General features: G+C 35.8%; 3 protein-coding genes across 10 annotated transcripts in view; 2 read left to right on the top strand and 1 right to left on the bottom strand.

Moving 5' to 3' along the window:
- LOC128868622 (longitudinals lacking protein, isoforms H/M/V) overlaps positions 1-15,654 on the top strand; it is an 88,908-nt gene extending 73,254 nt beyond the window's left edge. For 3 of the 6 annotated variants that reach the window (XM_054110915.1, XM_054110914.1, XM_054110919.1), the window contains 7 exons: positions 4,484-5,272; positions 7,491-7,629; positions 7,801-8,244; positions 8,817-9,374; positions 11,087-11,189; positions 11,247-11,427; positions 13,245-15,654. In XM_054110915.1, the coding sequence (XP_053966890.1) occupies positions 4,484-5,272; positions 7,491-7,629; positions 7,801-8,244; positions 8,817-9,374; positions 11,087-11,189; positions 11,247-11,427; positions 13,245-13,532 (2,502 nt within the window). In that variant the 3' untranslated portion in view covers positions 13,533-15,654. The remainder of the gene's footprint in view (positions 1-4,483; positions 5,273-7,490; positions 7,630-7,800; positions 8,245-8,816; positions 9,375-11,086; positions 11,190-11,246; positions 11,428-13,244) is intronic. The other 3 variants (XM_054110918.1, XM_054110917.1, XM_054110916.1) reach the window with 3 other exon arrangements.
- A 2,377-nt stretch (positions 15,655-18,031) lies between these two features.
- On the bottom strand, positions 18,032-21,564 carry LOC128868621 (uncharacterized). 3 transcript variants are annotated; one of them, XR_008455143.1, is made up of 4 exons: positions 21,228-21,564; positions 21,030-21,172; positions 20,395-20,966; positions 18,032-19,678 (listed from the first exon to the last, which is right to left on the bottom strand). XR_008455143.1 is itself a non-coding variant. In XM_054110913.1 (3 exons), the coding sequence occupies exons 1-3, from the start codon at positions 21,303-21,305 to the stop codon at positions 20,525-20,527; spliced, it is 663 nt and encodes a 220-aa protein (XP_053966888.1). In that variant the 5' UTR covers positions 21,306-21,564; the 3' UTR covers positions 19,686-20,524. The 3 variants fall into 3 exon arrangements, 1 of the variants encoding a protein (XP_053966888.1); XR_008455142.1 differs by lacking the exon at positions 18,032-19,678 and adding an exon at positions 19,686-20,322; XM_054110913.1 differs by lacking the exon at positions 18,032-19,678 and having other exon boundaries at positions 19,686-20,966.
- Positions 21,565-22,195: 631 nt separating this feature from the next.
- On the top strand, positions 22,196-24,744 carry LOC128868618 (conserved oligomeric Golgi complex subunit 7). The gene is made up of 2 exons (XM_054110907.1): positions 22,196-22,783; positions 22,844-24,744. Exons 1-2 carry the CDS (start codon positions 22,295-22,297, stop codon positions 24,620-24,622), a joined length of 2,268 nt encoding a protein of 755 aa, XP_053966882.1. The 5' UTR covers positions 22,196-22,294; the 3' UTR covers positions 24,623-24,744.
- Positions 24,745-24,784: the final 40 nt, after the last annotated feature.

Raw genomic sequence — 24,784 nt, 5'->3', positions numbered from 1 at the left:
TTTTTCGTAGATGGTCTTTTTGACAGCTGTCACTTGAATTATGCTCAGTTTGGTTTACCATTTCATAATGAATAGACTTACACCTGAACAACGTTTGCAAATCGTGCAAATTTATTATGAAAATAATGGTTTGGTTCGCGCGACGCATCGCGCGCTGCGTCCAATATTCGGTCGACATAATCGTCCATCAGAGTCACTAATTCGATTAACCAGGGATCGGTTTCGCACCACGTTTGCTCTAGTGGATAATACGCATCCTCAGAGACGTCGTACAGTGCGCACCGAAGACGCTATTGCTGCTGTGGAGCAGAGTATCGAAGAAGACCCGAATGAGTCCATCCGCCATCGCGCGCAGCAATTGGAGATGTGCCCATCCACTTTATGGAAGATTTTGCGGAAGGATTTTGGTTTGCGGGCTTACAAAATCCAACTCGTGCAAGAATTGAAGCCGAACGACCATCAAGCGCGTCGCACGTTCGGTGAATGGGCCCAAAACGAGATGGCCACCGATCCCGATTTTCACAAGAAAATTTTGTTCAGCGATGAAGCTCACTTTTGGTTGAATGGGTATGTCAATAAGCAAAATTGTCGCATTTGGAGTGAACATAATCCACAAGCCATTGCTGAGACGCCGTTACATCCTCAAAAAGTCACTGTTTGGTGTGCTCTATGGGCAGAGGGAATCATTGGTCCATATTTCTTTTTAAAATGAAGCCGGCCATAATGTTACAGTCAATGGAGAGCGCTATAGAGCCATGATTAAAGACTTTTACGTGCCTGAATTGGACGATGTTGATGTGGACGACCTTTGGTTCCAACAAGACGGCGCTACATGCCATACAGCCAACGCAACAATCGATTTATTGAAGGAAACTTTTGGTGAGCGCATTATCTCGCGCCGTGGACCTGTGGCGTGGCCCCCAAGATCGTGCGATATAACACCGCTGGACTATTTCTTGTGGGGCTATGTGAAGTCGCTTGTCTACGCAGATAAGCCCGAGACGATTGACGTCTTGGAAGAGAATATTCGGCGCGTTATTGCTGACATACGGCCCCAATTGCTGCAAAAAGTGGTCGAAAATTGGGCCTCTCGGCTGGAATTTATTCGAGCCAGCCGCGGCGGCCACTTGCCCGAAATCATTTTTAAAACATAATGGCAAACCCTTATCTTTATAATAAAGCTAAATTCTTGGCCATAACATTAAATTATATACGTTTTATTTCATCTTGAAAACCTAACCTCTAAAAAAACCACCCTTATGTAAAAAAGTATGGTAATAATCTACGATTATTTTATGATCTCAGATTTCGGGAGAGAAATTTTGCATGTGTAATCTCGCTCTTTAATTACGGATTTGGAGTTAAGCACGGAAAGGTAGATAATCTACTGATATGGGAACGTACTATAAGACTACAGAACGACGTAAGCAAATACCCTGTAGGAAATCCACTAGATGAACGGACTGATGAGCTTTTACAGAATTTAGAACCATTACTAGTTGGAGCTATGTTATGAGGTTGAAATGGCTTTTTAAAAATTATTTTTCTGTTTCTCAAAATCTGTGAAAAGTAACGCCTAGATGATGTAGTAAGGAAAGAAAAAATAAATAATAAAAAATTAATAATTGGCACGTACACTTCTGTTAGGTTTATAGTCGATCTCCTTCTATTTCTGGTGTGCGTCTTGATGTTGTTCTACATATGGAGGGACCTATAGTTTTAGGTCGACTCCGAACGGCAAAAATACACTCAGAGATTTGCCATTGCCTGCCGGGGAGCGACCGCTGTTAGAAAAAAACGTTTTCCATTATTTGATGTTCATGCACTGAGATTCGAACCCACGCATTCCCGAAGTCATTCGGCGGCGGCGGCCGCAAAATAAAAAGAAATAAAATAGTAATAAAGGGAATTGCGATTGAAATGAATTTTTATAAAAAAAATCATGCCTTGAGTGTTTAGGAACTTTTGGTACATTTGTTTTCTGTGGGTTAATTGAAGTAAACAACTAACCCAGAAAAATCGGTTCACGTACGAATTGTTTGATATGGGCATTGTAAATACTTGGCACACTGTATGGACTGTGGTACACTCGTAGAATAATTCAGATAGGCAAAGCAAAAAAGGAAATGCCTATTCGTTAATCTGTTTGATTGTATTCTTTAATTAATATTTGTTCACAAGATGCAATTTTCATTAACCCAAATGAATTAATTTATTTTCGCTTATAATATGTTTTCAATTCACATAAAATAAAATAACTCGAAACTGACTTAGTGTTTAGTACCCCGCGAAACGAATTTTCAAAAAAATGGTTGAAAATCGAGTATGGAACTTCGTTGCCACTAACAACACATACATACATATACCATCTTTATCTAAAAGTTTCCGGAATATATTCAGAAAATTCAAAATATGTACAAGTTTATTCCTCAAAACTGATATTATCGCCTTCAAAATATTCCTCCTCAACTGCCACTCACTTATGGCAGCGTTTGATCCAGCTCTCGAAACCTTTCTGGAACTCTATTTTCGGTATAGCCATCAGAGCCGTCTTCGATTTTTCCTTTACTTCCTTTCGGCTGTTAAACGCGTTCTCCGTAGTGGTTTGTTGACTTGATCAAGGGGAAGAAAATCGCAGGTGAATTCGATGGCTGTTCGATGGTATTCGTTTCGTTCTTGGTCAAAAATGCATGGATAATATTGGCACTGTGCGACGGTACGCTATTATGGCCCAAAATCCATGAGTCAGCCCCACAAATCCTTTCATTTTTGAAAATTGCTTCATGTAAACGGTGAGACGCCTCATAACGCCCAATCAATAATATTTCCTTTTTCTGGCGAGCATTCGTGGTGTACAATGCCGTTGTAATCCACAACAACCGTGAGCATCGCTTTCCTTGTTATTGTCTCCGCTCACTCGACTGATGTCTGGATTTGCGTGTCGTTCTCATAAACCCACGTTTCGTTGTAATGATGCGTCTGATGAATGTGGCAATTCATTAACATCCTGCGTTTTGCGCTACCTATCACAGAAATATCTTATCTTGCAACATTTTAAAAGTCCCATAATTTTTCGAAGACAAAATTTAAAGCCAAAAGTGCCCAAAGCAAAATATTTTACTTTTAATTCTTTAAGAGAAGTAGTTATTTATTTTCATATTTTTCTTCAAATTACCATTTTAAGAGATATTAACCATTAAACAGTTTTTTGTTTAAAATGGTTAGATTAAGTTAGTTCATTTTTTCTAATAAAGATGTCATTCACTTTTCTTAATGCTTTGCATTCAAAAAATATAGCTGTAAATTTTTACTGACCTAAATTATTCTGAAACTTGCTAAAAAAATTAAATAGTTTTTTTTTTCATTTTCTCCCAGGGTTGCAAGAATGAATTTATTTTAAAAAGCGATAAGTCGAATGGAAGGACATTAAATATTCTATCTAACAAGATAAAGTATATTTAACTCACTAAATTTTCGAGTATGAATTTTCGCTGTTAAAAAAATTAGTTTTTAAAAATTTCACTTTGGTTTCTTAAGAACCAAGAAGAGGCACTCGTAGGACAAAAGAAATATTCATATTTTAATTATAGTGTTCATTTCTAGTGCAGTAGCGTTATTTTTCGCTAAATCATTATTTTAAGATATTGTAGTCCTCAAAGCAATACATATTTTGTGGTAAATTTTTGAGTTTTAAATCCAAACTAACTGGGGTTTCCTCACTACAGATGGCCAGTTTTTTTACCCAATCTATCCGAAAATGTGCGGGAATTGGCAAAAATAAATACTTTTACATTTGTTGGTGCTTAGTGTACATACAAATATACAGATAAGCAACTGATGAATTGTGCACAACGACGTTCGCGTGACAGTCGGTTTTACGTTACCGCAACGACCTTTGAAAACAGTCGCTCCAGCATCTTCCATGCATGTATGCTTATGCTGCTACAACAACAACGCCATGAAGTTGGGATGAAATACTTTATTGTCACTGGTCTTTCGATAGTTCTCGCCAACGGGGATGAGGCTGTTGTTGTTGTTGTAGCAGCATAAACATGCCCCTTACATATAGTATCCGGGGAATGCTGTTGAAGTGACAGTCCTTGATGGGATAGAAATCCGGGTCGTTCCGGTGGCGTAGAACCGACTGTCGTGGGAACGTGGCTCTAACATTTAATGAAAAACAAAAATGAAACATCTCAATAAGAGCCGGTACACACCTACCTACACGTACTGATATTTATGATTGGTAGCTAATTGTGGGACCCGGAGATTTTCAATGCGCAATGTTTCGGGAGCTATTCAACCAAATTGTACCCTTAAAAGCACACAGTAAATTTTCTGACATCGCAGATAAAAACAAAAATGTGTGTGAGGTTACACATTTTTTTTACAAATAATGAAATAAAATTAATAATATATTTAATTCAAAATGAGTGAGTGAGTGAAATAAACTAATTTTGTATTTTATTTCTTATTGTTCTAGGGCTTGCTACGTACTGCCGAACAGTTGAAAATAAAGGGGCTTTGTGAAACGGCTGAAAACACAGACGATTTGAACGACGCAGCTACCGCTACTATCACAGTATCAGAGAATATACAACAAGCAGTTGTTGGTAACATTGTCAACACTACAGTAGCGCCAGGCCAAGCTTCTCCCAATACACAACATCAGCAGCAACAACAGCAACAACAAATTGCAACGAATACGGCAGTGCTCACGCACAATATAGGTAACGTGACTACTGCCAATTCACAACCCATTGGATCTACGGTTACAAATACTGTTGGACAGTTAGTTACCGCAGGACCATCATCTCAACAACAAATAGGACGTAAATCTCGTGTTCGTAAGCGCTCAAAATCGCCAGATTTACAACAGCAGGTACTCAATACTCAACAACAGGTCCAACAGCATCCGCAAACAATTTTAATTCAGAATCAAAATCAAGCTGCTATCGTTAGTTTACAACAGACCTCTTCTGGGAATTATATACCTGTATCCGGAGTTCAAACCGTCACCACCAGTGCAGCTGCGCAGCAGCAGACTGTAATCGCCAGTGACGAGTCAGACACGGATAAGCCGGCGTTGTCGAAAATCTGCAAGACAGAAACAGCGTCCGCGTCACCTGCATCCAGCGTATCCGGTGTATCGGGTTCAAATAATGCTGGAAGCGTAACCACTGTCGCAGCACCAGGCACAGCGATTGTTACGCAGATTGTAGTAGCTCGAGACGGCAAAGACAAAAATATGACTAGTTTAGGAATGGGAATGGTGAGCAAATAATGATATTCGACTATTATATTGGTCGTCAAACTTACTGTGATCGGAATGAAAGTGTGTGTATATGTAATACAGACGTTGAAAAATACTTAAGAACGATACCCAGTTCTCTCCATTTGAGCCTTTTTCCAATAAATTACTTAAATGTTTTGCACATTAGGTTTTATTTTAGAAAAAAAGAAATTTTTCTCTCCAAGCACAAAAAATAAAATATTTTGCAATTTTTTCGAGAAAAATGCTTAAGATAGTCAAATCATAAAATGGAGGCGAAAGGAAAAAGTATACATTAATGATTCGATAGAGATGGGGAATAAAGGGCAGTGGCTAAGATGTACATAGTTCGCTTTGGCTGTAAACGTCAATTTTGTTAACTCTTTTGTATAGCAACCCGATGTACTTATTTTATTCATCTACATTCCACCTGCAACCCCAACCTCATTCCCGAAGTAATGTATTTGGATTATCTCACTTAGAAAAATTCACAGATTGGTATTCTAATAGGGCTATGAATAAGTTCGTGCGGTTTTACGTATTTGGCGTAACTTGATTATTATTCCATCGATCCACATTTCCAAACATTCATTGGAGAGCTACTGTCGTAAGGCACAAACGTCAGTATAAGTTTTTTATTTGAAGCGTAAACAACAATATTTTTACCACACTTGAAAATGTCGAATTTCGTGCCAAATAATGTGTTTTTGCGGGGAATTCTTCTGCATTATTTTAATATGAAGAAAAAAGCAGCCGAAAGTCATCGTATCTTGGTGGAAGTTTATGGTGAGCATGCTCTATCTGAGCGAACGTGCCAGAAGTGGTTTGCACGCTTTAAAAGTGGTGATTTTGGCTTGGAAGACGAAGAACGCGAGGGTGCGCCACCAAAGTTCATGGATACCGAATTGGAGGAATTGCTCGATCAAGATCCGGCTCAAACGCAAGAAGAGGTTGCAAAAACTTTGGGAGTTGATCAATCAACCATTTCCAAACGTTTAAAAGCCATGGGAATGATCCGAAAGGTAGGCCATTGGGTGCCGTATGAATTGAAGCCAAGAGACGTTGAACGCCGTTTTATGGCATGCGAACAACTGCTTCAACGGCACAAAAGAAAGGGTTTTTTGCATCGAATTGTGACTGGCGATGAAGAGTGGGTCCATTACGACAATCCAAAACGTCGGGCAACGTATGGATACCCTGGCCATGCTTCAACATCGACGTCGGCACAGAATATTCATGGCCTGAAGGTTATGCTGTGTATCTGGTGGGACCAGCTGGGTGTTGTGTATTATGAGCTACTGAAACCGAATGAAACGATTACGGGGGATGTCTACCGACGACAATTGATGCGTTTGAGCCGAGCACTGCGAGAAAAACGGCCGCAATACGCCGATAGACACGACAAAGTTATTTTGCAACATGACAATGCTCGGCCACATGTTGCACAAGTGGTCAAAACATACTTAGAAACGCTCAAATGGGATGTCCTACCCCACCCGCCGTATAGTCCAGACCTTGCGCCATCCGATTACTATCTCTTCCGATCGATGCAACATGGCCTGGCTGACCAGCACTTCCGTAATTACGATGAAGTCAAAAAATGGATCGATTCGTGGATTGCGGCAAAACCGACCGAATTTTTCACAAAGGGAATCCGTGAATTGCCAGAAAGATGGGAAAAAGTAGTAGTAAGCGATGGACAATATTTTGAATATTAAATTTGTAACCATTTTACGTCAATAAAGTTTCAAATTTCGAAAAAAAACCGCACGAACTTATTCATAGTCCTATTAATAAAAAATATTTTGTTTGAAATGTCCTTAGAAGATTTCCAGTATTTACCTATTACGACTTAAAGTGATAAAATTCTGAGTGTTTTTTTTTTCTTTTGTACAAGGTAGCGCAAAATAAATCATACAATTTGTTTTTGAATAACTTTTTAACTAAATAAGTTCCTTAGGATCATAGACATAAATTAATTAAATAAATGATTCCTTTTGTTTCACAAAGTACAAAGTAACTTGAAATATTTGCATGCAATAAAAAATATAAAAAAACCTACTTTTCTGGTCACAGAAGAAAAATTAAAGCACAAATTTACGCATCCAGTATAATTTCGTCCCGATCACTTATTTTGGTTAAACAGTGACTTATTGCATTTTGCTTTATTTACACCATAAATATTAATGATTATTTGTTTACCAATTTTTGCTTTTAGAACGGCGGAATTCTTGGCGTGCCAATGGGCTTTTTAGATTTTGCACCAGAACCACCAGCACCTTCAGCAACACCTGTAACAGTTACGGAACATGTTGATTTATCATGTAACCCCAATACCGACACCCGAGATTTATCAAGTGAGTTTTGGTACTCTATCTTATGGTAATATTTGTAAGCGCATATTATTTTGTTCGCTGTAAAATTGAGAACCATTTTAAGTATCATCATCAAGTAAAAGAGTAATAGAAATAGGGAGTATAGTTAAAAATCACTAAAATATTAACATATATTACCGAATATCGTTACAGACCCCACCGAAGCACTTGACATCGACAATCACTTGGCTCAACATATGATTCAACGGCTTGATCAATCTCCGATGCATGCGATCCACCATCAAACAGGCGATGAGAGTAATTCGAATTTAGTTCAGCATATTAAGAGTGAGGTGATTGACGCGAAACAGCAACAACAAGTACAGCAACAGCAGCATCATCAGCCACAACAACATCAATTACATGCACAACAACTCACACAAACACAAGCACAGCAGCAGCAACACCAACAACAGCATCAAATACATCAACAACAAACTTCTCATTCTCATTCAACACACACCCAACAACAATCACAATCACATCAGGACATATCCGGTGCAACAGTAATGGAAATCGATCCGAGCCAAATAAAACATGAACCTGGAATGATCATAACACCGGAAATAGTTAATATGATGACAACTGGACATATGGGTATGTGACCAAATAATTTTATATATACGAGAATACTATTTTTTTTTCTATGTATAATCCAATGATCAGGTTTTTTGAATTTTCTGAACAAGTTCTCTAAAAAACCGATTCCATAAAAGTTACAATTAAATACAATATAAAAAATCACCTTCATGTACTATAAGGCGAAATAATAAATTATAAAGTTAATTTTAATGTTACATAGACTATCCTATTTAATGTTATATAGACTATGCTGAATAAATTTCTGCTAATTGGTTAAGCAAACTACTTCTGATTCTTATGCGTCCTTAGGTGCAGTTACTATTTATACGTGGGTCATTTAAGCCTGGTATTAATAGTGTTACACTATGTGGAGCATGCATATGCCATTGGCAGGCGTTGAGAACCGCCTTTTCATCCAATTTTATTTTAGTTTAGTTTAATTATTTTGTTTTTAGTTTAGTTTAATTATCTTGTAAGCAAATGAAGGATAATCATTAATTATATCTTCTTATATGTGCGTAATCCTTTTGAAATTTATTCAATTATACATACAAAATTTATATGTAAGTACATTTATTTTTTTGCAGATATGTATAATTCAGATACAAGTGAGGATTCAATGATGATAGCAAATGGCTCACCTAACGATCAAAATGAGCCTCACTATACGAATTTGGACCAACAACATGTGGATAGTAAAGGTCAGTTTAATGGTCCCAAAACTTGGACTCAAGATGATATGAATTCAGCTTTAGATGCGTTGAAGAATCAAAATATGAGCCTTACAAAGGCTTCAGTTACATATGGCATCCCATCTACAACTTTGTGGCAACGAGCCCATCGTATGGGCATCGAAACCCCAAAGAAGGAAGGTGGTACAAAATCATGGAATGAAGATTCTTTAAATAACGCTCTAGAGGCCCTTCGCTCTGGGCAAATATCAGCAAATAAAGCGTCTAAAGCCTTTGGTATACCTTCGTCGACGCTATACAAAATTGCGCGACGTGAGGGTATACGCTTAGCAGCTCCATTTAATGCGGCTCCAACAACGTGGACTCCGGAAGATTTGGAGCGAGCATTAGAGGCAATACGTGCTGGTCATACATCTGTTCAAAAAGCCAGTGCCGAATTTGGAATTCCGACAGGTGAGTCATACAGAAAGCTAAAGTTAGAGTGCACCTTTTGTTTTGAGAAACTCATAGCATTTACGATGGGCGTTCAATGCATTCTCGGTATCGGGGTAATTTACGAGTAATTTCGTAATTGCAATAAAAAGTTACAACTCTTAACGGTAAAAATACAAAATTTCGCATAATTTCACGGTCATTAGTTATCCAGTAACTGACGCAACAATATTGAGGAACACCGAACACCGGATTGTGAAGAACAAGAGAAACGAGGAAAGAAAAACTTTCTCGATTCACGGTTTTGCATGTTCATTATCAAAAGTGGCCAAGTGTATTTAAAAGGGGCAGGGAGAGTTCTCAAGATGACCCTCGCTCAGGCGGCCCCGTTACGGCCGTTACAGAAAGAAATGTGGAAATAGTTGACAAACTTATACCGGAGGGTGCCAATTGTTGGCAGAGAATACCAACCTATCTTTTAGTGCCATATGCACACTTCTCCATGATCATTCTAATCTTTCAAAATGTGGAAACCGCGATGCTCACAGCACCTCAAAAACAAATGCTGGTGATATGCTTTGGAGCTCTGTGGGAAAGATTCAACTATGTAGTATTTTGGACCGTGCTGTTACTGGACCTGAAATATAGGTTCATCACTATAATTCTGAATGTAAGCAAGAGTCTATACATACCATTTTGAAAAATGTATTTGTTGTTAAAGTAGCGGCATAAAAATCCCCCATACATACGCGAGTATATGGCGAATGCTACTGAAGTGACATTCCTTGGCCGAATATAAATCCGGGTCGTTCCGGTTACATAGAATTGATCTTCGTGGGAACGTTGAAAAATGTAGTCAATCAATCCGGCGGGAAAGAATATGACCGCAGTGTTTATGGATTCGAAAGAAATTTTATTGATTGAGTACATAAAAAAGGTGAAACCATAAATGCAGGATCCTACTCTTCAAACACTTCAGATAAATTACGACCTTCGTGGGAAAAAAATTCTGACGATGGAGAGCTCCATGCAGAGGAGGGAAGACATGTTTTTTTAGAGGGCAATGAAAAAATATTTATTCACGGCAATATAACAACTAAAAACCACTAGTAACACGGGCTATCGGGCTGAGTAATATGAATTTAAAAATAAAAGAACAGAACAGAAATATTGTTGTAATGATTTTTTTGTTATAATCTGGCAGATTATTTTCCTGCCATCCACCGTAACGACAGCTTCTTCCTCTTTTCGAAAGGAATATTGGCCGATGGTGCCGCCAGCGCTCTATGAACTTCGCGAACAGATTTATTTTTTTAAATAAATTTTCATAATTTGGAAGCTTTGTTCCTGCGTTAAATGATTCATGATGGCTTGCCGAACCTTCCTGAACAGAACAGTTTGGAATTATCAGCTGTCAAACCATAGTTAGCTAAAAAACACCCGATACAACAAGTGTATGGGGAGATTATGAAAAATAAAACTATATTGAATTTAATTAGAGGTTTTTTTCATAATGATGCCCGCGAATACATTGAACGCCCGTCGTATGATATAATGGTTTAAAGTTGTAGGGTTTATTTTGTGTGTAATACTAAACAATATGAATATTTTTGTTTTTTATTTGACTGTATATGCACAATCTACATTTTAATCACCAAAGAAACCTGAGTGATGTGCATTGTTACATAATGAATAATTTATATGTTTCTAATTCTTTTATTCATCTCCCAAAGGAACACTTTACGGCCGCTGCAAACGTGAAGGTATCGAATTGTCTCGTTCAAATCCAACACCTTGGTCAGAAGACGCAATGAATGAAGCTCTAAATTCAGTCCGGTATGTTAAATTATATTTTCTATTATTTTTGAAAAGGCAATGTTTCGTTTTTTTCAGTATTGGTCAGATGTCTATTAATCAGGCCGCGATTCACTACAACCTCCCCTATAGCTCTTTATATGGTCGCTTTAAACGAGGAAAATATGACGTGCCCAATACTAGTAGCACCTCCATAAATAACACATCAGGAAATACTTCGGGAAGCATCGAAATTATCGAGCATAGTCAAGAAAACTCGGTAAGTACTAAATTATACCCATTTTTAGTTAATCGTGTGTATAATGCAAAAGGTTTTATATTTAATTTAAATGCAAAAATTTATACTTTGGTACATTTGACGTTTGAAGCACGACACGTATTTGTTTGTCCTTGTTTTTGTTAATTTTTTGTGTGTTGCAATTCTAATTACCTGAAGTCGTCTTAATACTGTCACTAATGAATTCTTACGTAAAATGTACTGCCAAGCAACCAAAAATTAAGTCCGTTCGATATAGCAAATGCTTTCTCAAACAAATCCGTACCCAAGGTGTTGATTTGTGGCAAAATATGGCCAAAGTCGAATGGTGTTTTTAGAGTAGCTCAATAAATACATTAACCGGGTTAACATATAAAAACAAACATTAATAAAACAGAGAATGTTGAAAGCTTTATAGGGTTTGAAACTTGTTGATGGTCAAACAACTAAGACCTGAATACTTGTTCAACTCTTTTTTATAACTACGGTAAGGTCTTAGGAAAGATGCGTAAAAAATGATTGAAAAAAACTATCAAGTAATAAGTATGTGGACTACACTCACCATCTTCCTTTCTAATTTCATTGCTATGAATATTTTGATTATAAAAATGAGAAAGATCATAATTTTAGTTTTGTTTACTGTTATCCCCTTAAAAATCGCGAAATCATTAAGACGGAAGACCTGTGTGAACTGAGAAATACAATACCCGTACACCCTTTTTGGGTGTTTGGCCGAGCTCCTCCTCATTTTGTGCACGCGTTTTGATGTTGTTCCACAAACGGAGGGACCTACAGTTTCAAGCCGACTCCGAACGGCAGATATTTTGCCAAGGGGCGACCGCTGTTAGAAAAACTTTTTCTTCATTTTGGTATTTCACCGAGATTCGAACCTACGATCTCTCTGAATTCCGAATGGTAGTCACACACCATTCAGCTACGGCGGCCGCAGTATAGAATTGCATCGTATAAATTCTCGCTTGAAACCTCCATAAAGTTGCTTTTTTATGCCAAGTACTAAAGGGTTTTCCAATAAGAGGTGTTATCTATCGCTATCGAAAGATGATTAATGATTTTTTATGGCTGTATTGATCTGGTCAACGTTTATTTTCAACAAGTCAGCGCTACGTGCCACACATGCAACGAAATCATTGATCATTTACGGGAAAAGTTTCCGGACCGTGTTATCTCTCGAAGAGGTGATCACAATTGGCCACCGAGATCTTGTGATTTATCACCTTGTGACCGTTTTCTTTGGGGTCACGTGAAAGAGAAGGTCTACGCCAACAGCCCAGGGTCGATTCAAGGCCTCAAAGATGGAATTCGTGAGGCTATCGAGGTCTTAGGGCGGCAGACACCTTGCAATTCGGTTATGGAAAATTTCATGAAAAGGATATTGTCCTGTAAGCGTGGTCGTGGTGGTCATTTGCCTGATGTTATTTTCCACTTTTAACAGCATACCTTCCTCTTTATAATGAAATAAACATCCGATCATTTACATTAAAAATAGCATTTTTCTGTGAATATCAAAATAACACTTCTTATTGGAAAACCCTTTATACATGCTCTGCTAATCGTACGATTTGAAATCGGTGCGAATAATTGTAGTGAGAGTAATAAAGTCTTCAAATGGAAACTGCTATAAACAAATCGTTTACGTCTTATCCAACGATTAAGTGCAAATTGTTTTTTTTTTTATCACCTCCAAAATAGGTTTTTTAATTGGTCCGTTTTGTAGAACATGCCTGATTAACAACTATAGTCGTTTGATTTAATTTACCCTATGACTACTTAACGAATGCGTTAATAACTAAATTATAAAGTTACATATGTTTCAGCAACAGTTCCAATACAGTCCGTCGCCACATCAACAGCCGCAGCATAGTGGTCAAACTCAATCGCAGACGCCTCATTTAACTCAACATGTTGTACACATTCAGCAATCACAGACTCATCATCAGCAGCAAGTGCATGCTCAACAGCAACAACATATCCAACAACAAGATGTTGTAACATCTAGCAGCCAAGTGGCACATAGCAGTGCAGCGGCTGGGCAGCAGCAACAAATTCAACAGATCTATCATCATCACAGCACGCCGGAAAGAAGTTGAGAATCACTGCAACAAGCAGCTAACAATAGCAACTCAACTATAACTAACAGCAGCAACAACAAAAGGAAGAAAAGCTCTAAAAGTAAACGTTGAAAAAGGGGCACCAGTGATGTGTTTTGGCGTATGGAGGTTTATAATATGAAAGCAAAAGAAAATATGCAAAGTGATGAACAAATTACTACGAGAAGTACGAAAAGCGACCGCAAAAAGTTCAGATTAAAATTGTTTGCGGGCATTTAAGGATGAATTTGTTTCGGAACTGTTCGGAAATAAGATATATTAAACCGAATTAAGATATGACAGAAATATTGGCTTAGGAATGATAAATACGCGTATATATAGGAGATTTGAATTAGTAACTATTCGTGAAAGCGACACATCTTTGAGGTAACATAAGTTTTAGAAGTACGTGTGTACATAAATAGTGCATACTCATGTAATTTTGAAACTCTTGAGACAGAAGCTTTCAACAATAAATAATGGGAGAATAATTTTATTCACGAATGCCAAGTGATTGTCCACGGGTTTGCCCACAAAAAGTTGTATTAACTGAAGTTGAAAATCCTTATAGAAGTCAAACGGATTTTCCTTTTGCATAATAGAAGAAAATGGATTTGAAACATGAATTGTATTTTTGATAATTGAATAGTAGCAAAACTAATTGAATATAAAAATAAATTGGGTAAATTTAAACCGAAACCGAAAGAATCAAAAGTTTAAATTTTTGGAGTCGTGACAAAATTAAGAATAAGTTCTTTCACCGCTAGCTTTAGTGAGAAAAATAGTTTTTATCTTAAAATAAAATACGGTTTTGCCAACCAAAACTAGTAGTAAACAAGTAGGTTTAAATGTATTACATTTACCGAAGTGGATAAAAAAGTATGTAACGGGAATATAATTATCCGATTAATTTGAGCTGGTCGTGTGACTTTTCGTTAAATATTATTATGTATTCGATACTTATATAAATGCCTAAAATAATGTTAATAATATTTCCTGTAACTAAAACATAAGATTTTTTGTTTCAAAATAGTTCATTGAACAGAAATTTAATAATGTTTTTTTCCAAATCAATATCACAAAAAAAATATAAAAAAATAAAAATTGTACCATCATTTTAAATGGATTGCTAATGCAAGGATGAAACATCAAAATTTTTAATTATATATACATAGTTAAATGCAAATACAAAGTATACAAAAAATATCCAATAACGAAGAATGATATGATAGATGATAAATTATTATAAATATTAACATAATATGAAAAGACCATCAACTAGAAATTTGTTGCTGCTGCTTTGGAACATTGAATAGTAAGAAAACTCTCAATGGAGAACTTCATCCATGATGATAATCTAATGTTAAAACAGACTAAAACATAAAATAAAACAAAAATATAAATGTAGTTATTATTACCATTACTAAGGCATTCATATTTAAACAATATGCAATATAAAAATAATAATGCAAACCTTTCAACATCGCAAGTGTACACTTTAAACCGTCATCTTTAGAAACTGGATCCGATAATATTAAATTTTTAGAGCATAATTAAAACAGATTTTGAATTAATGCAGGGCCACTTTTGTGTACTTTCTTGATTCGCAGTATATTGTCACTTTGATTGATTCATATCAGAAATTTGTAACATGAATTGATTGTATACGTATTTTACATTTGATGATCGACTCAACTCAAGCAAATTTACAACGCCAAAATTGAGTTAATTGAGTAAAACTACTCTACACGGATCTCTTGCCAAGGAAGAGGGCAAAAGAAGGTAAAACAAATATCAATAATGTCAGCCAATTCTTAAGTATTCGTGTATGCATAATTATGGCGAGAATTCAAAAATACGAAGCAATATTTCCTTGGCTTAATTAAAGAGTTTGGTGGGTTGTCAATTCAATTTTGAGCTAATTTTAACTTTTCTTCTTATTAGTTGTGAGATATTAGTTTTTTATAAAGAGAATTTCATATTTAAGCGCCGGAACAAAAGGACTTACTTTCCGAAAAGGTTAAGGCTTTACAATTTGTCGAAACCATACTATGAAATGATAATTACAATAACACTGTACATAAATATATTATGGCAAATAAATATGGATGTAAAAATCGCATATTAACGAATTTAATTGATCTTCGGTACTCACAGAAACCTTGTTTTAAATATATTAGAACAAATCTGCAAACTGACGTACATACAGAAGAAATACGGCAAGGGTCTTCTAAAATTAAGCAACATGAGTATCTTTTCGATCCAACAAAACTTGAAAATAAAAATTGCAGAAATTTTCGATGGTGATCTTGGCATAACTACAACTGATACAAACTATTAATTTCTTTTTTATTACGATTGGTTGGGTCTACAAATACGGGTTTCTCTTTCCGTCAAAATCTTTCGAACTTGCCTAGAATTTGGTATACACCTAGTGAATATGTGCTTATAATAGTGGTGTCAATATACACGTGAATACAAGTATGCGCATGACACTTAAAATGCAGTTGCTAAAATCATTCGATTCGGTACCATAGAGTTAACTCAAATCAGAAAAATCAAAAAGTACACACAGGCATATTATTAAATAATACAAATGTATGCGTTAATAAATATTTCCTATAGTATTAGCATCGTACGCTTAAGTTGTTTTATTATATAAAATGCCTTATTCTTTCTCCGCTATACTCATAAACACCTTAATCTTAGGAGTGACTAAATTAATAATTGTCAGCTAGAAATATATGGAGCAATCGAGCGGTTTAGTTTTACAATTGCTTTATTTGTGGGCATAGGGTATCTTCAGAAAGGCACCAAGATGCCGAAACTTCTTTGGCAGTCCAAGCAGAATGTTCGGAAATATAAACCTTTCAACATTGTAAATGTACATACTTTTTGTATCAAGTGTCCAAGGCGAATTGTGAGTACTGAAGGTAACGTCTTCCCAAAACGGTTACTTTATTTTTTGCAATAAAAAACAAACAAAAGGAGGAGAAATTTCACGTTTGTGAAAATTCAGTTAATGGCTTGGTAATACGAGGTGTTTTCAAAAAATAAGGTGTTTCAAATTTCGCGGGCTATGTACATTCGATTTTCGACTATTATTTTTTGTTTATGCTAGTACACTCATCTCGAAGATATGGTTCACGATTTTAGCAATATAGCATGTTTAGTTTGTGAGAGGCATAAATAAGACAAGTGTTTTGCGTGTTTCGCGATTTCTGTTTTTGCCTCTTGGCTCTCCTGGACTCTTCCATTGGGACGATTGGGCTTTGGTTTCGATGTCATAAACATATACCCATGATTCGTCACCAGTTATGGCCGTTTTAAACAAATTTGGATCATCGTTGACGTAATTCAACAATTCCTGAGCGATGCTCATGCGACGTTGTTTTGTCAAAATTCAGTGTCTCATCATTGAAAAAAATCTACGCTGAGCTTTGGACACTGGAAAAATGTCTGAAGTAGAAAATATTTTTTGTTTAGGAGTATAATGACAATTTCTTAAATGCCGAAATTTTAAACAATTTTTATTTCATAGCTTTATGTTTTTTAGTTAACACAATATGAACGAAGAGTTCGTTCCTGGACGAATGAAAAGAGCGAACGATGGAGTAAAGTTGTAGAAATGATCAAAATGTATAGAAATTTGGAAGACCAAAGTTTTTAAACCAGCTAATGATACATAAAAAATAAACAAAGCGTAATAAAGGTTACAAAAAGGTTTTCAAAGTTTACAATTAAAACAAATTTCGTTAAAAGCTACATATAGCATTTCGTAAAAAGCTATGCGAAAGCTTTCTTTAAAAGTGGATCGGTTCATTGGGAAATAAGAATAAAATATATCATTAGAATAAGATTTTATTGTTCCAAAAAATATTAATTCTTAGGGATTTTTTTTTATTGGGATATTGTTTAAAACATAGTGTTTTCTCATTGAATTTTTTCTTTTTTCTTACATTCTACAAAAAATTATCAAAATGTCAAATAATGTCTCACATATACTTACTACCAAGTTATATCTATAGAAGGTGGGGTGATTAGAATAGGTAATTTCCATGGTTAAAAGATTCTTGTGGTGTAGCAAGGCGAATCTATTAAAGGTGGTATCCAAGAATGATAGCAAAACGATTGCGCCTTCCGAATTCGCTGTGTCTTAAGAGCGGATAAATAAACAAGCAAAAGGAAGAGGAATTACTTGTTTGTGAAGAAGAAGCAGGAAGAAGAGTAGACGAAAGCAATGGAAACAACCAAACACAAGGAATTATACATACACACATACTTTCTTGCTACGGCATCTTCCGCATAAAAGCGCAAGCAAACTGCATTTGGAGGCTTTATATTGATTTGTGCTTTTACAATTTAACAGACGGCACTTCGTTTTCATTATTTTGGTTAGTTTAAATCTCACAAATAACAAAACTACCAAGCCATTCACTGAATTTTCAAAAACATGTAATTTTAGCTATTTGTTTTTTTTTTTGTTTTGTATTGCAAAGGGAGCTGATGTCAGACTTGTCAAAATCGCCAAAAATAAAGTAACTGTTTTTAATGGCGCCACCGTAGATGCTCAATTCGCCTTGGGTGGTATCGGTAAGTCATCTGATTTGTTTATTTTCTTTCGCCGTGTGCATGTGGCTGTCAGCCCGGATTAAAACAACTTTAACAATCAAATGTACAAAATATTGTTGTTGGTCTAGTGCCACCACCTTTAATGAATGTGCCTTGTGGTGTAGCTAATATCAGACCGTTAGCCGGCTCTCAGCGAATTTGATAGAATCGGATGTTGGGCTGACGTAGCAGGAGCTACGAATCGGTTTGTGTACAAAAAAAACTAAGAATCGTGGCCGTCTGAACAACTACTGAATGGACGAGTGTATGAAATGATCGTGCGGAATTCGGCTGTTGAATCACTCCCGTGACGTGGCAGCCGAAGTTCCCACAATTTTATTCTTTTTCACCATAGTTATTGGCCAAATCTAGTAATCTATCATCTTTGGGTAATTTCCACTTCTTCCATTCGCCTTTAATTTAGAATTGTCAGGAAAACGGAATGACGGAGAGTTGTGTCACAGTTATAATTTAAAAAATGTTTTTGCTCGAATGCCACCACCTTGAATACATTTGCCTTGTTTACTACGGCAAAGAACGCGACCTCTAATACAACCAAAATGTCAAACATGACAAATGATCAGTTGCATCATATATCAAATCTGCAGCGCTACTAACTGTGCGCATACTGATGCATTCCCGAAGAGGCCCGTATGTACATATATGTATATACACATGGTCATTAAAATAAGTACGCTGTATATATCTATTCATTTTTTTGTGCCGCTCAGAAAAATTTATAGTTATTGAAATTTTGCTTTGTTTTACAAATGGCATCACTGCTTCGTAGTGAATTTAAAAGACCCGTTATATTAATTTGCATTATTAGTTGCACAGATTCCGTTATTTTCATTAAGTGTAATTTTGATACTTTGCGGATAACTCTTGAATTTTAACTAATTTAGTGAAAAATATTGAATGTAACGAATGTATCGAATTGGATAGTTCATTTAATAACTAATAATTAATATGAATTTCTTTCAAAGATGGGTTTTGCGCAGGCAATCTTGGGAAAACTAAAAAAATCAAGCAAATTTATCGCTGAACCACTTGAACGCTCCAAAAATTTTGATGTAAATGCTCTTAAGTCCAAAAAATCCAACGACGTGGTGGCAAAAAGAAAACGTTTTGCACTACTAAAAAATAATTGTGACTCTTACCAAGAGAGATCTTTTTAAAGCATCAAACACCAATGCAGCTGAAAGCAACAACGTAGAATCACCACTGTTAACAAGGACGATAGAAAATATTGCTGGTGCAATCGTGAGGATGGTTCCATATGTAAAAGTCCACGCAAGTGGGTAAAGTTACTGATCGCTATTCACTTGGGAGTGACCAGGACCATTCTTCTACATATCGTTCAAACAGCTCATAACTTCCGGGATTAGCCCAAATATCCTCTGGGTAGCTTCAGAACACTCGTTCGGGAGTGAGCCAACGTGAGAAGGCTAAGTATCCCAGGATAGCTGGTTGTGCGCTGGGTTTGTGACCCGCTACTTAAAAATCCCAGACGTCTATATTAAAATTATAAACACCTACAAATAAATTAAAAGAAATAAATTTATAATTATTATTTATAGGGGATATATACAATATAACCCGACTTAATTAGCACACTTGCTACTAAGGCCTTCAGTGCTAGTAAGAATATTTACACGCAAACCAAAATACATTGACCCAACAGCTTATTTCGTGAGTTTAGGCAAACTTATAAATTTATAATAACATTTAAGATTTTTACTAATTAATATTTGTAGGGTAGCCTTTTGAACCGAATGTACATAGTCTGCAAGGCTTTTGGTATATTCGAGTGTTATTTTCTCCTACTCCTCTTGTAACGCCCTTTTCGAGTTGTGGTTGTAGCAGCTTATTTGATGTTTTCTTATATTTCGTTCAACCACTTGGGGACAGCTCCAGATAAACCATGATTGAAAAATATTCGATCTGTGTTTGTGGTCGTTGGCTTCATGGAATCGAAATCTATCCCAATACCCGATTTTTCAGAACTTTTAAATTATTTTTCCATAAATCTATAGGTATAAGTAGTTATCCATAGTTTCCTCTATGAAAGCTAAGTTGCTGACTTCTGCTGATGACATACAACCCCAAACCACAACGCGACTTTCACCACGTTCTACAGTTAAATGTCTTTCCATCGGGACGAAAAAGGTTCAATTTGCTTTCATCAGCAAAAATAAAAAAAGTTCTCGGCTGTTGAGGGAACTCTACGTTTGTATTGTGTTTAACTCACCATAGAAGAATCAATTAATTCATTTTGAGATGGGTTCTTAAATACAGTAACCCGTAATGGTACTGTGTTTTTCATTCTCAAAGCTTAAATGAAAGTGTGTATGTTTTCTGCTCGAACTTTATACACTTTTTTAAGTATTTATACTTGTAGATGATATCAGAATCACGTTGGCAATCCTTTTGAAGTCGTCGAAGGCATTAATACCATAATATAAATCTGTTACGAGCTCCACTTGCGATGAAGTAAGAACACAATCGTGCTTTTGTAATACTAGAATGCTAAATACTTTGGAGGGCGTACTTGTGAATGACTGCAGATGGGCTGGAAACTTTTGTTCCGGGTTATCGAGTTTTAAGCAATTCATCATGCTAAACAAAATTGCTATACATTGAACCAATTGCTGTAAAAATGGAGAGGCTGTTGAAGTTTTTGCCATATCATGAGAAAAACATGTAACTATGTTTGTCGAGCAAGCAAATGTGTATAGATCGATTATAATTATATTAGGTTTCACCGTCCAGTCATGCAAGTCAAACAATTTTTTTATTGCCGCATTCACATTTTCACAACATCTGAAACAAACCATAAATATAATATGTATGTACATGTATTTGTTTATATCTCGATATATTTACATAAAAATCAGCCTCTGTAGTGCTTGCTTATTTTTGTACACTTCTATTCCCGATTTTTGTATTAACGGTAGCAGCCTTGGGGATGTGTCAAAATGTGTAAGGACTACGACAGTTTTACCTGCCGAAACGAAATCCAACAGTGCCTTAAAGGATAAATGCAATGCAGTATAAACTGTGTGTTTCGCAGAGACTACTTACACTGTACATTTCATCAACATACTCCCGGTTTTTCGGTAAAAATAACAGGTTATTTACATTTCTTCGTGGTAAATTCATGCTTAAATTTAGCCACGATCACGCAAATCTAAATTAAAGATTTTATTAAAGTTAAAAGCACTATACAATCTTGGAGAAATGCAATTATTGCTGATCAGCTGTCATCGAGCACTAGAACGAGAACAACATTTAAAGTACGTTCGCATATGCAGTAATTAGCATAAATCCACAAAATTTATTTACCCGTTCACATATGGCAAAATTGACAATCAGCTGTCAATACTGTTTTGAAAGGTTTTTCTTCATAGAAATGGCTTTGGTGGAATATTTTGGAGTTTTGGTTTGTTTAATTATTATTAACGATATGAAGAAAAGGCAAGAAGAAGCAATAGTTAATTTAATCGTGCAATTGGCTGCTAGTAATATACAGTTGGAGGAAATCCGTAAACGACGTCTACTGAGGTTTCAAAAAAAGATGGCACCAAAACGCATGCAAAATTCCATATAACATCTTATAATAAACAATAAAAGACCAAAGACGCTTTGGACACACGCTTTTTTCTGTAATATGAATGCATAGTTCATAATACCTAACAAAAATTTTAGTTTTTACTTTAAAGTTTCTCTTTACTTTCGTAAAAATAATTATCTATACCACAGAAATCACAGAGTTGTATGAAAAAAAGCTATGTAAAATGTAATTTCAGATTTCGGGAAAGAAATTTTGTATGGATTTTGAGTTAAGCATGAAAAAGTAGATAATCTACTCTATGTGAACGTAACAAATTAGTAATGAGTTTTGTTCGGGATTGTAATTATACCCTCTATTGCTATACAGCGCCTCTGGAGACCGGATAAAGAACTAAAATATGCATATGCATTTGTCCGTTAAAACACAGCAAATGTAAACGGCAATCGATAATAAGAGAACATATTCGATTACATATTAATCGAAATATTATTAAAATTCCTAGATGCAACGTATGACAATTTACTCATTTACATGAAATCTTATTTGCTGAAGAATATAAACAATTATTCGAAGGAAAATGGATATAGCTGCGTTGTCTGATGAGTCGTTTAATGCAATAGATTGGATAAATGGAAACTACAGTAAACATTTGAAGGAAATAGAAGACGGAAGCGTGGATAATGGTGTTTCGCCCCAGCAGAATGTTAAAGATAGCGTTGCACAGGATTTTATAGCTAAATATGTATCTAAATTACACCTTTATATACAACAAGTGCACTGTGTTGTCGAAGAAACTAGCCAGAAGATAGTATCTGGTATGCCTCGTGTTATTAAGGACGCTGTCTTACTTCAAGCTGAAGTAGAAGAATTAAAAAAGCGAATGCATTCAATGCGTAAGGAAATGACAAATGTTCATGAAGAAACAGGTGATTGCATGGCAGCATTAGAACGCTTAAATACCATGCAAACTAAACTTCAAAAGGCCAAGGAATCACTGCAAGAATCAGATGGTTGGGGGAATTTAATCTGCGATCTCGAAGATTGCTTTGAACACAATAATTTGAAAGTAAGTATGTAAAGTTCGACCATTTCATGTGTACGTACGTAAATCTTGATTATCTTATAGGATGCTTTCGAAAAGCTGCTAAGCTTGCAAAAGTCACTACAGGTACAAGAACAATTAGTTGGTCATACGGAAAGACTCGCACAGGTCGAAGATTTTAAGAATCGATTGGAAGCACTAGCATCCCCAAATGTGGTTCAAAGCTTTGTTGAAGGTAATATAGACCAATCCAAGCAATACGTAAACATTTTTTCTGGAATTCATCGTGTCTCACAATTGAAGCAATACTATCGAGCGGTTCAAAAAAATTCCTTGCAACAGAAATGGAAACAAATCTTGGACATTCAAGCAACAGAAAGTACAATTCAAAATGATTTTCTCTCAGCTTTCTACAGTCATTTATTGGAGCATTGTCAACAGCAAGTTAAATGGTGCACACAGGTGTTTGACAACCCTCGTGGCAACTTTCAGCCAATAATTGTATTAATAGAAGTTCTGCCATCATTACAACCAACGCGTGATAGCAATATATTGCAATTACTCAAGGCATCCAATGAGAGGCTGGAACTTTTGGAAAAGTACGCCCGAGCGAATCATACTTTTATATCGCATTTAATTGCATTTCTTGAGCAATCAAAAATTGAATTATCAAATGAAACCCATTTCCAATTAGTGCAATCTGTTTATGGATATTTTCATAAATTTATAGAACAATACCCACGGATAGAAGAAACGCAATTATCAACACAAGTAGATAAATTATTAGTAAGCCAACCATCGACGGTGGATTCAGTTCGTCATTTGGAGAATTGTAATCAGAAAATCTTTGATTGGTTGTATGATGCATGTAATCGGTGCAAAAATATAACAGACGATTTAGGATTATGCAGGCTTATTGAAATAATGGGTGGAACTTTGAAAAAAATGCTAGAAAATTTTTCTAAAACTCAACGACAAATTTCTTTAAGTATTACACATGGGGCAGAAAATTGGTTAACACTGCAATGTGCTATGTCACTTTTGCAGTGCTTGGCGGATTTCCAAATAAAACTACAAAAGTTTGAAAAATCTATGCAGAACCGTATTATCAGATTAAAGGAAAATCTGGTTTCGAGTAATTCTAATAAATTTCATATATATAAGATTTGTGATAGCCAAGAGCAAAAAAAACTAATAAGCGACATTGACAAATATCTACAAAAATTTGTGGAAACCGGTTCATCATATTCTTCATCGGCGACATTTTTTACATCTATATATGACCAAATAAAAGGACACTGTGTGGAAAGTCATGACATAGCCTTAAACGTGTTACTAAAACCAGTAGAAGGGCATCTATCAAATATTCAACCATCACTGAATTCAACTTCTGATTCACTAATGCCAGCTAATATGCCAGAGTTCAGTTTTGTGCCGCAAGAATGCATTACTCAAGTTGGCCAATATCTATTAACCCTACCACAACATCTAGAGCCGTTATTATTTACACCTTCACCGTTGCTTAAACAAGCTCTAGAGATATGCAATGTTAAATATACACAATCTGTTCCCTGTGCCGATATATTATTATCATTAGTAGTGGAGCAATGCTGTCAACTATACCAATCTCAACTGTTGCAAATAAAAAGTTTGTCTGTCACTGCCTCCAAACAGTTTGCTGTGGATATTGAATATTTATCAAATGTGGTGGAGGATTTGGGATTATCCATTAGTGCAAATCTATCTCAAATTTTGGTTTTATTGAAAGCTGCTCCAGAAAACTATTTGTCTTTGAGCGTCGGATGTGAACCGCGTTTGGTAACAGCCATACGACAAATGCGCAATATACTTTCAACTCAGTAGTTATTATAACTAAGTATTTCAAATAGTAAATCGTATGTTAACAGAAACATTGCATTGTATGTACCGTATATTCATATAAATAAATAATGCAAATAAATAATGCAAATAAAAATGAAGCAAAAAATTAAAATTTACAATCAGTTCCTTTTGATATGCATACCA

Source organism: Anastrepha ludens, chromosome 6 (genome assembly GCF_028408465.1).
Source record: "Anastrepha ludens isolate Willacy chromosome 6, idAnaLude1.1, whole genome shotgun sequence".
NCBI lineage: Eukaryota > Metazoa > Arthropoda > Insecta > Diptera > Tephritidae > Anastrepha > Anastrepha ludens.
Note: the sequence above shows the minus strand (reverse complement) of the source record. Positions and strands in the feature narration are given on the sequence as shown.

Coding starts and splice junctions, on each gene's coding strand:
- LOC128868618 (XM_054110907.1), top strand. CDS start 22,295: ATGGATATAGCTGCGTTGTCTGATGAGTCGTTTAATGCAATAGATTGG. Junction 22,784..22,843: donor TTGAACACAATAATTTGAAA/GTAAGTATGTAA, acceptor ATTATCTTATAG/GATGCTTTCGAAAAGCTGCT.
- LOC128868621 (XM_054110913.1), bottom strand. CDS start 21,305: ATGAATTTACCACGAAGAAATGTAAATAACCTGTTATTTTTACCGAAA. Junction 21,173..21,227: donor ATGTTGATGAAATGTACAGT/GTAAGTAGTCTC, acceptor TTATCCTTTAAG/GCACTGTTGGATTTCGTTTC. Junction 20,967..21,029: donor CTACAGAGGCTGATTTTTAT/GTAAATATATCG, acceptor GGTTTGTTTCAG/ATGTTGTGAAAATGTGAATG.